Source organism: Lactuca serriola, chromosome 1 (assembly GCF_051521515.1).
Source record: "Lactuca serriola cultivar US96UC23 chromosome 1, Lser_US96UC23_V15, whole genome shotgun sequence".
In the NCBI taxonomy this organism is placed as follows: domain Eukaryota; kingdom Viridiplantae; phylum Streptophyta; class Magnoliopsida; order Asterales; family Asteraceae; genus Lactuca; species Lactuca serriola.
The window spans coordinates 64,669,206-64,683,688 of NC_136408.1; the positions used below are offsets into that span (position 1 = coordinate 64,669,206).

At 37.1% G+C, this 14,483-nt stretch overlaps 2 protein-coding genes across 2 annotated transcripts; both read left to right on the forward strand.

Moving 5' to 3' along the window:
• The first annotated feature begins 1,287 nt into the window (after positions 1-1,287).
• LOC145089982 (ras-related protein RABC2a-like) lies at positions 1,288-3,172 on the forward strand. Its single transcript, XM_079028350.1, has 6 exons — positions 1,288-1,664; positions 2,061-2,129; positions 2,257-2,322; positions 2,417-2,538; positions 2,614-2,742; positions 2,847-3,172. Exons 1-6 carry the CDS (start codon positions 1,535-1,537, stop codon positions 2,961-2,963), a joined length of 633 nt encoding a protein of 210 aa, XP_078884476.1. The 5' UTR covers positions 1,288-1,534; the 3' UTR covers positions 2,964-3,172.
• A 9,193-nt stretch (positions 3,173-12,365) lies between these two features.
• Positions 12,366-14,483, forward strand: LOC145069071 (uncharacterized). Its single transcript, XM_079016052.1, has 4 exons — positions 12,366-12,870; positions 12,958-13,707; positions 13,785-13,903; positions 13,999-14,483. Exons 1-4 carry the CDS (start codon positions 12,426-12,428, stop codon positions 14,371-14,373), a joined length of 1,689 nt encoding a protein of 562 aa, XP_078872178.1. The 5' UTR covers positions 12,366-12,425; the 3' UTR covers positions 14,374-14,483.

The window sequence follows — 14,483 nt, forward strand, 5'->3', positions numbered from 1 at the left end:
AAGTCACCTTCGAGTTTAGAATGTAATAGAGAGTGATGACTTCAGATCTTGAACCTAGGAGGGTTCTCATGGCATAAAGGTGCCAACTTTATTGCCATAAGAGCCCTATGCATCTTGTAGACTCCATTTTTGGACCTTTTGGGTTTGAAGACGCATGCATGGATGTAAAGTTCGTGGCTTAACGTGTAATATGGACCCTAGGAGTTCTCACAATTGGATATATTCTTAACCCAATTAAAAGTGAAGCTTTGAATGCCATATGTCGTCTTTAAGGGGCTCAATCTAACTTCCTTGAAAATCAGGATCCTGGAGCCTAAGGAGGGAACGTCTTTTGTTACGAAGATGAGAGTTGAACAATAAGAGAAGATCACTAACATTAGACAGACTACAAGGAAGGATAGGTGATCACGAAACCAATCAATTCTAATTTAATTTAGCAAAATTACCTTAAAAAAACATGACCGACATAGTCAGTATCCCTGTTGGCCTTCCATACAAGCCACAGAACCGTGTAGACCAACGGAAGCCTTAGGAGGGAACACATTTTGTTATGAAGATGAGAGTTGAGCAACAAGAGAAGACCACTTACATTAAACAGGCTACGAAGAAGGATATACGATCACAAAACCAACCAATTTCAAATTAATTTAGCAAAATTACATTAGAAAAACATGTTCGACATAGTCAGTATCCGTATTGCAGATATTTCTGTAGAAACAACATAAATTCGAAGCAACTTGCACTCCTCACCTAATAGAATTCAATGAAAGAGAAATCTTGTTCTTAAGTAATCAACAAACAAAACAATTAATTTTTTACGGGATCCATCAGACCCAAACAAAACTCAAATTAGTAAGACACATATCAAAGTCAGCCACTAGCCATTGAACTCCTCGAAGACTTGATCGAGAAATTGCCCTCTTTATCCCCAAACCATTGCCACCTTCCTTGCCGTTGGAGAAGTGAAAAGCATCAATCAATGGAAGCAAGCAAAACTTCAATTTGGATAACAAATTAAAATATAATATTTAAACAATAAAAATATATAAAGTATAACGGTTTTTTAATTTTAATTTTTTTTTCTCAATATATAATCAAGTCTAGTGGGGGCTCGCTTTGAGATTAAAGATCGGATTTTAATTAAGACCGGGTCCAGTAACCAAAAACCAGATTTTTAAAGATGTTAATTTTAGTTTTTAAAAAAATAATAAACGTGATGTAATGAGTATGTCGGAGTGCGTTTGGCGCAAAAATGGGATTCATATCTTAGTTCCAGGCATATAAAGATTTTTCATTACCCTTTCTCTCTCTACATCATCTCTCTCTCTCTCTCTCACATCAAAAAAGCAGTTTCTTTCTTGATTCTTCAAGTAAAGAGAAGGAATTGGATACCATTTCTCCGTTTTAGGTTTTCCTACTAATCCAAACAAATCTCAACTTGTACACTATTTTCGAGTCGATCTGTTGTTGCTTATTGTTCAAAACATCACGAAGATAAATAGAGAGAGAGAAAGTTTGTTTTGAAATCGTAAAAATGGGGTCATCATCAGGTCAGTACGATCTCTCATTTAAGATCTTATTGATCGGAGATTCTGGTGTCGGCAAAAGTAGTCTTCTCGTCAGTTTCATCTCCGACGCCTTCGAAGATCTCGCACCTACCATTGGTAATTTCTCTGTTCAGTTGATTTTTGAATTTTTGAAGTTTAATTGTAAATATCATGCTGGTTTGAATCGTATTTGGATGTTGATTTATGTTTTATAATTCGATTTATAGGTTTTTTGTATTTAGAATTCATGTTTTTTTTTCTTCTTATTATGTGCTCTTAATCCTTGGATATTTGTTATTTAGAGGTTGTTATAGGTATATTTACCAATTTATGAAAGTCTAAGTTTCAATTTCTTACCAACTTTTGCATAAGATATCCACTTTTTTTTTTTGAAATAAATCAGTACCCATTCATATTTTCTATTTGAATTGCGTATTAAGAATTTAGTTATCTACTAGAAGTTCAAATGTTGCTGAAAATCTTCTTATTCTTGTATGTGCTCATATTGGACAGGTGTTGACTTCAAAATGAAGCAGCTTACAGTTGGAGGAAAAAGATTAAAACTTACAATATGGGACACAGGTAATTAAACATTGCTAATATTATTCAAACAAAATCTCTTCCTCTACAACATGTCTTTTTTTATCTTACTCATTGATTTTATCCTTTCATGCTTTAATAAAGTAAAGTTGTAAATTTGGTATTGTAGCTGGACAAGAAAGATTCAGGACACTAACAAGCTCTTACTACAGGGGTGCCCAAGGGATTATTCTTGGTAATTAATTCATAAATATTTTGTATCTTAATAATACATCATTATTTTTATTACACTTTTACAATGTATTCTAATGTAAACTCATGTTTTATAGTGTATGATGTTACAAGAAGAGAAACGTTCACAAACCTTTCGGAAATATGGGCTAAAGAAGTTGACCTTTACTCCACTAATCAAGATTGTGTCAAGATGCTTGTTGGAAACAAAGTTGACAAAGTAAGTTACATTACATATTTTCTTATAATATATTTATATAATTATTATTTATTGAAAATAAATGCTCTATTGCAGGACACCGAAAGATTTGTGAGCAGGGAAGAAGGCATTGATCTTGCAAAAGAGCTCAAATGTTTGTTTCTTGAATGTAGTGCAAGAACTCGTGAAAATGTTAATCAATGCTTCGAAGAACTTGCATTAAAGGTTATATATTATAATGTGCAAAATATATAATTAAACCATTGTTACATAACATTAGCATACGATGGATATGCTAATTTCTTTCTTGTTGTTCATAACATGTACAGATAATGGAGGTTCCGAGTCTTCTAGAAGAAGGGTCTACAATAGTGAAGAGAAATAATATATTGAAGCAAAAACCGGAGAACAACCATGTTGCATCTACTCAAGGATGTTGCTCATAAATATTGGATGTAAATGATTGGTTTGTTTTAGTTTTTGAAGATAGTGGTTGAGTTTTGTGAGTGATTATAGAAGTTTGTGTAAAGTCTTTTTCTGTTTATTTTCATGTCAATCCTTTTGTTTGAGGAAAATAAGAAAGAAAGAAAGAAATTCATTGTGCTTTGTATATATAACTTTGAATTCTCAAATGTGTCCTGGGTTTTCATACAAATGGCTAGTGTTTTTATTTAGGTTTCCCTATGAATGCTTCCTGTTTTAGTCATACTATTAACTAAGGTTTAGTCATACTATTAGGAATAAACAAAAACAGTAGTTTGTGGTATATATTGTAAATGATTATTACCTCTTTATTCTTTTGTAATACATGTGTGTGAGTTGTTTTTCTCCAATCTTTACGCATACTTTCACTTGAACACTTGAAACTAGAGTAAAATCATACAAATAAAATCACACATTACCACAAAACAAAACCCAACCCTTCCGATCAACCTATAAATCCCACATCAATCCTCTACTTTCAATTCATCCTTTCACCCTTTTATCTTTCAACCTTCCAACAGAGAAACATTCATAAATATCGATGACTGGGGGTAAGTAGCTCGTGTGGCGCGGCTGGTAGTTAGGACCTGCTTCTTTTTTCTTTTTTATATTTGTTTTGGAAATATTTTAATTTGTTTATGATTATCAATGGTTTGATATTTTTTATTGTATTTTTTTTATAAAATTAGTTGTTTTCTAAAAATAAAGAACGCTGAAATCTAATTTCGTAAGAGAAAATTATGATTTTTGAAGTTTTGCGTTCGACACGATACAATGTATGTGTCATAAAAAGGTGAAACAGAGATTGGTTGCTCGTTAGACAAAACAATCTAAATGAAAGTTGTTGTCCTCGTAAGTACGAATCCGCCAAATAAAAAACGTCGAGAATGGTGTTTGTATGAAGAAGTTATGAATTTCGCAAGCTCTTTTACAATGTATTTCTTATAGATTGTAAAAATAAAAATACAATGTGAATTAGTCAACGGAGTGTAAATGAAGTTGTAGTACTCCTCGATACAAAACCGAGGATATAAATAACGTCGAAAACGAAGCTCGTATGTAAAAGTTATAATGTGGCATCGTGCGGTCATGACACATGGCAGCAGGAGAGGCGGCCATGTCACTAGACGTGGCGCGCCTATGCCCGACGCGCCCCCGGTTTTGGCTATAAATAGTCCGAATTTTATCACTTTTCACGACAAATTCTTTCCCAAATTTTCTTAAATCTTTCCCACGACCCAAGGCCCAACGTTATGAGTTTTTAAGTGTTAGTAGCAAAACTCTGGAGTATCAGAGAGCCCGGCGAAATAGAGTTTTCGGTTTCGAAGTTCTGCCCGTGTATTTTTCGGTTTTTCGCTAGAAAACCTGTAAGTTGAGTTATACTTTATACGCTTTAAATGTAACTTATATTTATGTTCATAAACGCTATTTTAAACCTACAAATAAGATTTATTAGTAATATCAGTCGTTATACTGATTGATCTATTTACGGAAGTGATGTCTAAGCTCGATCTGTGAGGTGTTTAATGTGAAATTTTCAAACGGTACATCTTATTTCTATCACACCCCGACAGACAATAGAAACACCAGGGTTGTGACGCATTGTTGGATCATAGTCAACAAATATATATTGAACATTACAAGACATAAAATAATATATTACAATATTCCATAAGTCTGGATACAAAAATACATCATTCAGAATTGCGAAAATACGAAAGTACTTGAATAGTTCAACAAGTAAATCTAAGTCATAAAAAAGTTTTGAGTATAAAGATCAATACAAAAGCGACATGATAGAAGAAAGAGACCGTAAGAATATCATTTACTTTTTACAAGTAATAACTCTCCTTTTACCTATGGATGTCGGTTATTAGTGGCTAAATTTTAAAGTTCTCTTATTTCACTACGTAAAAGGAAAATTTGTACATATTGGTTAACTTGATAAAAAATTATTAATCTTGTTATTGAGTTTTGTGTTTAGTTTGTTTTGGAAGCACGCTGAAGAAATAGCACAAATGATCCAATTTTAATGTTTATTGATTGATTAGTTATACCGAATAATATAAAATATTGGTATGCTACAATTCAATGGATTTTGTTCGAAATCAATAACCACAAAGAAACAATCATCAAAAATATAATCATCCTCAAAAGCAAAAACGTTAAAATGGCATAAACATGGAAACATTCACCGGATCAAGTTATCATACATAAACAAAAACATAAACATAATTAGTAGACATGATCACCTTCTTTACCCAAGTCTCAATATGAAGCGAATGAAGAAACACCATCCATTTTTTCAAGATCAGCATCTCTGTAAATCCTAACATGTTGCTTCTTCTTTTTCTTGACCTTATTATGCTTCCTATTTGCTAGGTAGTATGGCTAAGCCGACAAGGTGGAAGCTATGTGTAACACCGTAAAATTAAGATAATTTTTTGCTTTTTAAAACCATTTAAATTCATTCATAATCACTTTCAAGAAAAACATTGTATCAACATTATCTCATTACAAATCCCAAGATCAAATCATAATAAACTCCACGGGTGTGTGTACAGATCATCTCGGCGCCTTCCCGCGATCATCACTGGTACCTGAGACACATAACACATAACACTGTAAGCATAAATGCTTAGTGAGTTCCCCAAAATACCACTCTAACACATATTAGCCACTCAAGGCAATAACTCTGCTGACCCTCTGGTCAGTGTGTCCCAGTGGGACCCTCCAGTCCAAACTCTCTGCGGGCCCTCTGGCCCTAACACTGTGGACCCAAAAGTCCTAACTCTATGGACCCACTGGTCCTAACTCTGAAACTCTGAATCATGCATATTACATATCACAATAAATCTCAACACATAAATAGCATACAAATACATTGGCACATAACTCTAAAATATACTACCACATAACTCTGTTACCACTCTAGGTAAAGTATAGTGAGAAGACTCACCTCAGATGTCTCGGTGAATCTCTACCTCGGTAGGAATACGATCTAGCCTCCGCCTAAACACATAAAGTAAATACCCTCATAAATATAACTCTCGGGACTAGACTCAACCCTCTTGGCACCCTCAGAAGGGTGAAAGACCATTTTACCCCTCTCTTGGCTCAAAGGCTCCATTGTTGACCAAACCCTAAAAGTCAACAAAAGTCAACGGTTAACTTTGACCCGACTCGTCGAGTGCACTTGGGCGACTCGGCGAGTCAATACGTGTCCACTAACTCTCTAGTCTCGCTTGGCACGTCGAGTCTCTCCCTACTCGACTAGTTACACCTGGCATGAATCGCGGGGCCACCCCGACTCAACTCGCCGAGTCTCAAGATCAACTCGGCGAGTTCCGCTTTGAACTTTAGTCCTCTAATTCCCCTCTGACTCACTGAGTTATTCCCCCAACTCGGCAAGTCCATTCACTGAGTGATTTACGGAAAACCCTAACCCTACTCGCCGAGTCTGCCCTTGGACTTGGCGAGTTCATGCCATGCACAAACTCAAATGGCCTCCTGAGGTCAGATCTGTTCCTTGGATCCATAGATCTGACCTTCCCAAGCCTGATAAACACGTAAAGCTCGAATCTTGACACTCATGGGACATCTAGGAGGCTTCACTTGGTGATTTAGCCCCAAAAGTAACATCCTTAGCTCAACATCTCCATAGCTCAACATAAAGCAAGCTGAGATAAGCTCTTTACACCACTATGGGTCCAGATCTGAAGTCTCAAAGTGAATAGGGGCCATATCCTCACAATTTCTCCCAATAAAGGTCATAAAACTCTACATCTATGGATTCCTTCAACAAAACAGATAAAGGGGCGGTATAATACCTCAAAGATGAAGTCTCTTGCTCGAAATCCACAGATGCACAACCTCCTTGGCCTCCTCTAAGCTGGAAACACCTCCTTCTTGCAAGAATCAACCACAAAGATCAAGAAATGGCTCATATCCTCTCACAAACGCTCTAGCTCCTTTAGGGTTTCTCTCTGGGGTTTGGTAGCCGCAAATGACAGACCTAAGGGCCTTTAAATAGGTCCTAAACCCTAGAAATTAGGGTTTCATTAAACAGCGTGGACTCGCCGAGTCCACTCATGCACTCGCCGAGTCCAGCCATGAACCCGGATAAGAATCCGCGACCTTACTCGGCGAGTCTAAGCACCAACTCGCCGAGTCCCTTCACATTCTCCAAAAATAAAGGAATAGAATAATATGCCTGGGAATCCGGATGTTACACTATGCCAACGACGACTAGTCTGAGCAAGTATAATCCAGAACCCAAACAACGTGGTAGATATGTAAGCCCACAACATGTAGAGAGTGGCTAACCACATGTGTTTGTGGACCACATTAATACTTTTCTTATTATTTTTAATTTACTGGAGATTACATTTACCCACATGTTGAATAAAAGCGCACATAGAATAAGCCCAAAAATGTTGATGTAAACCCTATACGAACTCTTTCTGATGGGTTTTAGCCATAAGAACTTTCCTATGTGCGCATGCAAAACCCTAATGCTTGGATCTAGGCTTTCTAATTAAACATGCTTTGAATCCAAGACTTCTAATGACTAATTAGGTTAAATAACAACATTGAAACAGATCTAGAACCATACCTTTGAATTCCTTGTTGATCTTGTTGTCTTGGAGCTTCTAGAGTCACAAATGTCACTCCTCTAATGGCTTACAAACACCAATAGCAAGGAAGATGATTTTGGAGAGAGGAGAGGGGAGGAAATCAGCCAGAGTTCTCTTACTTTAGGTGAGATGCCGATTTCCTTTACCCATGGGGTCTATTTATACTTGTAGACTCCTTAAGGGTTACAGTCTAAACCCTAATTGGATAATCTTCTCTTAAGGCTATCCAAATCCTTTCCTTAGATAATCCCCTTGGACGATTTTGAAGCTAACCTAGCTTCTAGAATCCGTCCCTTGTATATCTATAAGGATTTATAGTCTAAAGCTTAACTTTCAAACAATTGACAGTTTATACCCCTTTATTTAATTAATCTATTTAAGTCACAAAATTAATTCCAATTAATTCTATGACTTATATTAATCAAATAACAATATATTATTCTTTATAATATTTACTCTCTCTTAATAAATCATCCTATCAAGTTGCTATGGTGAAGGCAACCCAAAAGGACCATGCACAACCGGGTCAAATACTTGCCTAATATAGTTGCAGCCTTAGACACTATTCCAACAGTCTCCCATTTGGATAAGTCTAGTAACTATATGCACAAGTACAATTCGGTTTGCAATCGTAGCTCTCAAAGACGCTGTCAAACTCTGATCTAATCAATCTTGTCCTTTAGATAAGGGATCGTACAGTCCTCTGTTAGATATCATGCTGACAATCCTATGGAATGGTTAGTCAAACATTTAGGTTTCTCGATCTCTGATTTATTTGACATAGTGTAACAGCCCGGAATTTCAGGTATCGTTATATTTATGATTTTGGGTGTTTTAAGAGGGGACTCGGCGAGTTGGAGCCTAGACTCGCCGAGTAGGATCGCGGATTTGGTCGCGGGTTCACGACTGGACTCGACGAGTCCGGATATGGACTCGGCGAGTCTGCGCTGTTTAGCGAAAACCCTAACCGTTCAGGTTTGGGACGTATATGAGGGACCTTATGGCCGTCATTGTTCACCCTAGTCCTCTGAGAGAAACCCTAATTCGATTGTGAGCATCTGGAGCAAGGTAGAAGACCATTGTTGATTTTGGAAGTGTTGTTTTGCAAGGAAGAGGAGGCTTAGTTAAGGGAACAACAAGGGAAGCCACGTTCTGAGGATTGGGGACACAGAGAGCACGTTATTCAGGTAATATTTCGAGTTGCATCCTTCTATGTTGATGTGTATATGGATTTAGGGTTTATTGAACCCTTTTGTGGCTAGATTGAGTGTTACCTTAGTCCCCCAAACGATTGGAACCCTGTATTGGGATCTTTGGAAGTCCAGAATGTCCCATGCCTGAGCATTTCGGGAATCAATGGAGGTTTTGGATTGGAATCCTTATGCCTTAGGTCAAAATGTAAATTATGAGTCATGGGGTGTATTATGAGCACCGAAATGAGGACCTTACGTGATGAATCAGTCTAGGAAGGCCAGACCTATGAATGGTCGGAGCAGTTCTAACCTTAGAAAGCAGTTTGAGCGGTTGCATGGCATGGACTCGCCGAGTCCGATGAACAGACTCGGCGAGTAGCTTGAAGATTAACTGGGACTCGTCGAGTTGTTCTTCAGACTCGGCGAGTTGAGTCGGGGTGGCCCCGCGATTCTTCCAGGAGAAACTCGTCGAGTCAAGGAGGATACTCGACGAGTAGAAAGGGAATCTTAGAGAATTGGTGAGGACGTCTAGACTCGCCGAGTCGCCCTAGCACTCGCTGAGTCAGGTCAAGTTGACCGTTGACCGTTGACCAGAGTTGACCTATGTTTGATCTCTTAGGGATAGCCAAACTTAGAAGATAAAAGTGTTAATAAGAGATGTATGATGTTATAGGGAGATTGTAGCTCGGCGGATCGGGTACGAGTGACTTCGGGATTTGCTAGCTTTCGACATTCACGAGGTGAGTCTTCTCACTATACTGTACCCGGAAGGATTTGACTGTGTGACCGGAAGGTCGGATATGATATGAGATATATGTGTTATATGTGATAAGTTAATTGTTATACGTGCTATGTATGTTATGTGGGCCGGAAGGCATTATGTTATGGGCCGGAAGGCGATTATGTTATGGGCCGGAAGGCGATTATGTTATGGGCCGGAAGGCGTTGTGTTGTGGACCGGAAGGTCAGCGTGGGTAGGACCGGAAGGTTTACCCAGCAGGGACGGAAGTCCCCTGAGACACATGGACCGGAAGGTCAGGGCCTGGAAAGGCGTATGTGCGTAAGTTGTATATTGGGGAACTCACTAAGCATTTATGCTTACAGTTGTTATGTATGTGTTTCAGGTACTAGCGAGGACCGTGGGAAGGCGCCGACGTGATCTGTACACACTGATAGATGTTTTGCGATCTTGGGATTTAGATGATTTGTATTTTGACATGATACTTGAAATGTTTATGCCTTGTTTTGAATGAAAATACTATTTTTTTGAAATGAAAATTTTGTTTGAAAATTTACGGTGTTACAAATTGGTATCAGAGCCTTGGTTTGAGGGATTCGGGTGCACCTTCGGGCGTAACTGAACTCAAACCGAGGATTTGAGGAAAACTTTTAAAAATAAAGGCATAAACTTTTATAATTGATTTTGTGGTAAACAAGAAAGAAGCAGTGTGTACGATCAGTCAGCGCCTGAACGGTAAAAATCCCCAAAATACCTTACAATGTTATGTTATGAGATAAGTTATGATATGAATTGTTATGCATGCTAGAAGACTAGGTATTCATGATAGGACTAGAGTGGCCTGATTTGTGATGCCTTAGTCTAGGGAGGTTTGCCGATATGAGATGCTTTGATAGCATGCAGATAGATAGTGCATATCAGAGGTAGAGTACTCACTATCCGGGGCAGTGTTGCAAAAATCGGATTACTCGGCCGAGTACTCGGCCGAGTACTTGGAATCGGGCATCTACTGAGGCGAGAAGTGTCGAATCGGCCAAAAAAATCGGATTGAGTAAAAGTCGGTCAAAACTCGGTCAAACCCGGTCAAAACTCGGTCAACCTCGCTCCAACTCGGGATACTCGGTCAACAAGTCAAACTCAGTCAATAAATTCAAAGTCGGTCAACGAGGGCAAAAATTGACAACCCAATAAAACTTATATTTGACTTTAAGAAAAATAACCCTAAACCCCAAAAAACAAGCGGCATTCCAAAATTGGTTCCCCCCCCCCCCCATCTTTTCTACAACTACGACCGATCCTCTCTCGTCTTTCTCTTCGAATCGTGAATCGTGATGATACCAGGGCACCAGGCTACCAGCGAATAGCGATACCAGTCAATGAATATCGATGTTGTGTTCCTGACTTCCACTCTTCCTGCGTCGTGATTGATTTCAACCTAAATCGTGAATCGCGATCGAGGTTCTTTCTCTCCCACTCTCACTGTATGTCGCTGTGTTGATGATTTGATTTCTTCTTCAAGAACTCATTTTTTTTTGTATTTAAGTTTGTGTATCTATCCATGTTTCTCATTTTTCCTGTTTCTTCAAGAACCCGATTTTGGATTTCTATATCTACTGTTACAGTGTTATTCTATCTCGATGTGGATTTCAGATTTCTTCATCAAGAACTCCTATAATGTCCTACACTCCTACTGTTAATGTATTTCATCTATCTTGCTGTGTATTAGTGTATTACATCAAGAACTCTCTCCCTGTTTCTCATTTTTACATTAAGAGTTAAGATTGTCGGTTTTTGTGTATCAGTGTACTTATTTCGTGAAAATCATTACTGTTATGGTGTGTATGTATTTAGTATTTTAGTGTATTTCGTGATTTCTCTACAAGTGGCAGTGTATTTCGTATTTTACTGTTATGGTGTGTATGTATTTCACAGTTTCAGTTTGTATGTATTTTTTCCCTGTTTTCTGTGTACAAGACTTATATTAGTTGTATATTATTTTGTTTTATCACTTTCTGTGTATCACTTTCTGTGTAATAGAATATTTCATCTATCTTGCTGTGTAGCAGTGTAAATGTGTAATTGGTATTATTCTGTTTTATCACTTACTGTTATGGTGTGTATGTAATATGATTGTATGTTATTTTGTTTTATCACTTTGTTTGACAATATGATATTATTTTGTTTTCTGAAACAATGCGTGTGTTTTAGACTCACTAACTCACTTTGTGTTAGATATATTTCTAACCGAAGTAATGACATCAACCACAACAACCCCGTCTACGGGATCAACTGCAGCTCAAGAGAATCTTAAACGCAAATCAAATGATCCTGGATGGGAATATGCATTGTGTGTGAATCCCAAGAAACTGGAGCGAGTGAAATGCATTTTATGTAATAAAGAGATGGGCGGGGGGGATCAATAGACTAAAACAACATATTGCACAAATTAAGGGAAATGTTTCTTCATGCCCAAAGGCCACAAAAAATGACCAAATAAAATGTAGAGATGCTCTTCTTGATAACCGAAATAAAAAGAAGGGGAAGGTAGATGAAAATGAGTCTTTAAGAGCACAAGTGAATATTAGAAGTAGTGAGAATGAAACCATTACCATCGATGATGATTTGATGGAAGATTCATTTGGCTCTATGAAGGCTAAACGTTCTTTTGGGCCTATGGATCGGTTTCCAAACACCATCAACCCCCAAGATGTTTCAAACATGGGAAAGAGAAAACAAGAAAATATGTCAAATGCTATTCGTAAGGAACACATGGTTCGTGTGAAAGAATATATTTGTAGATGGGCCTATGAATGTGCCATTCCTTTTCATGCCTTTGAAAAGGATAGCTTCAAAATTATGTTGGAGGCGGTTGGCCAATTTGGACGTGGGGCACCACCTCCAACTAGATATGAGATGGGAGAAACATATTTAAAGAAAGAAGTAGAAAGAACAATAAATTTGTTGACACCGTACAAAGATGAATGGAAATCTAATGGATGCTCAATAATGACGGACGCATGGTCCGATAGAAAGAGAAGGAGCATCATGAACTTATGTGTTAATTCAAAGATGGGGACTGTTTTTTTGTCATCTAAAGAATCATCGGATGAAGCTCACACAAGTGAACACATACATGAGTATGTTGAAAGTTGCATCAAAGAAGTTGGCCCCGAGAATGTGGTACAAATTGTGACCGACAATGCATCAAATAATATGGGAGCGGCCAAGTTGTTAAAGGAAAAAAGACCAACTATTTTTTGGACATCTTGTGCAACACATACCCTCAATCTTATGCTTGAAGGTATTAATTTTAATTGTGCTAATTTTATAATTTAGTGTTTTTTATTAATTTTGAATAATATTATTAACGTTTTATTTATTTTAAAAGGTATTGGTGGGCTACCTAGGTATAAGAAAATTCTCAACCATGCAAAAACACTCACGGTGTTTATTTATGCTCATCATAAAAATTTGGCCATGATGAGACACTTTACCAAGAAAAGAGATATTGTGCGACCGGGAGTCACGAGATTTGCTTCCGCATTTCTTACTTTGCAAAGTTTGGCCGATAAAAAGGCCCAACTAAAACAAATGTTTACAAGCGATGAATGGGAATCATGTAGACTTAGCAACACCGTTAAAGGGAAAGCCGCATATGACACGGTGGTAGATGCCACATTTTGGACCGGTATAGCATTATGTTTAAAGGTTTTTGCCCCTTTGGTCAAAGTTCTTCGGATGGTTGATGCGGATCGAAAACCATCAATGGGTTTTGTATATGGTGAGATTCAAAATGCGAAACAAGAAATTATTAATGCTTTGGGAAACAATAAAAAAGCGTATGAGCCTATTATGGATATCATTTCGAAAAAGATGAAAGGTAGGCTTGATACACCCCTACATTTGACGGCTTACCTTTTAAATCCATATTATCTTTATAAGAATCCGGAGATCCAAAATGATATTGATGTGACCGATGCGATTGTTGATTTTGTCGATACAATATATCCGGGAGATCATTCTTTGCAAAACCATATTGTGATGGTTGAGTTGCCGGTTTACATGGGTAAACAAGAAAAATTTAGTCGAGAAATTGCAATTAAAGGATGTGAGGTGAACAACGACAAATTTGATCCGGGTAATATATTTTAAATTGTATTTATTTTATAAATTTCAAAAATAATAAATTTAACAATGTTTTTTTTCAACTTGTAGCGAATTGGTGGGTAGCTTATGGTGCCTCAACTCCACAATTGAGAAAGATTGCTACAAGGATACTTTCTTTAACAACTAGTTCTTCGGGGTGTGAAAGAAATTGGAGCACTTTTGAAGGGGTTGGTAGTTTACTAAATTTTAATTTTTATTTTTAAGTAGTTTATTCAAAACTTGTATATTTATCAAACTTTTTTTTGCTTATTTAATTTTGTAGGTACATACAAAGAAAAGAAATAGATTAGAGACGTCTAAATTGAACAATCTTGTTTTTGTTCAATTTAATGCAAATTTGATGGAAAATAACAAGAAAAGGAAGACTAAGGATATGGAAGTACTTTTAGCAAAAGATGCAAGTGAGGCTCAAGAATGGATTGTCGAAAATGATGTATCGTTGGATGAAGTTGAGCCCGATGAAGCTATGGGTGACGAGGAGTTTTTACAAAATCGTAGAAGTTCTAGATTGAGAGAACTTGATGAGGAAGAATTTGTGTCGGAGGATGAGGAAGAACTAAATGAAGATGTTGAATATGAATCGGATGGAGTTAACATCAACGAACAAATCGGAGCTACATTGGAAGAGGAAGATTAAATGATTAATCTAAATATATAATATTAAAGAATGGTGTCTATTTTTGAAACAATTTAACATTTGAAAATGTATCTTTTGTTGGTATTCACCTTATTTTGTAATGAATTTAC

Coding starts and splice junctions, on each gene's coding strand:
- LOC145089982 (XM_079028350.1), top strand. CDS start 1,535: ATGGGGTCATCATCAGGTCAGTACGATCTCTCATTTAAGATCTTATTG. Junction 1,665..2,060: donor AGATCTCGCACCTACCATTG/GTAATTTCTCTG, acceptor CATATTGGACAG/GTGTTGACTTCAAAATGAAG. Junction 2,539..2,613: donor TTGGAAACAAAGTTGACAAA/GTAAGTTACATT, acceptor GCTCTATTGCAG/GACACCGAAAGATTTGTGAG.
- LOC145069071 (XM_079016052.1), top strand. CDS start 12,426: ATGTTGGAGGCGGTTGGCCAATTTGGACGTGGGGCACCACCTCCAACT. Junction 12,871..12,957: donor CCTCAATCTTATGCTTGAAG/GTATTAATTTTA, acceptor TTATTTTAAAAG/GTATTGGTGGGCTACCTAGG. Junction 13,904..13,998: donor ATTGGAGCACTTTTGAAGGG/GTTGGTAGTTTA, acceptor TTAATTTTGTAG/GTACATACAAAGAAAAGAAA.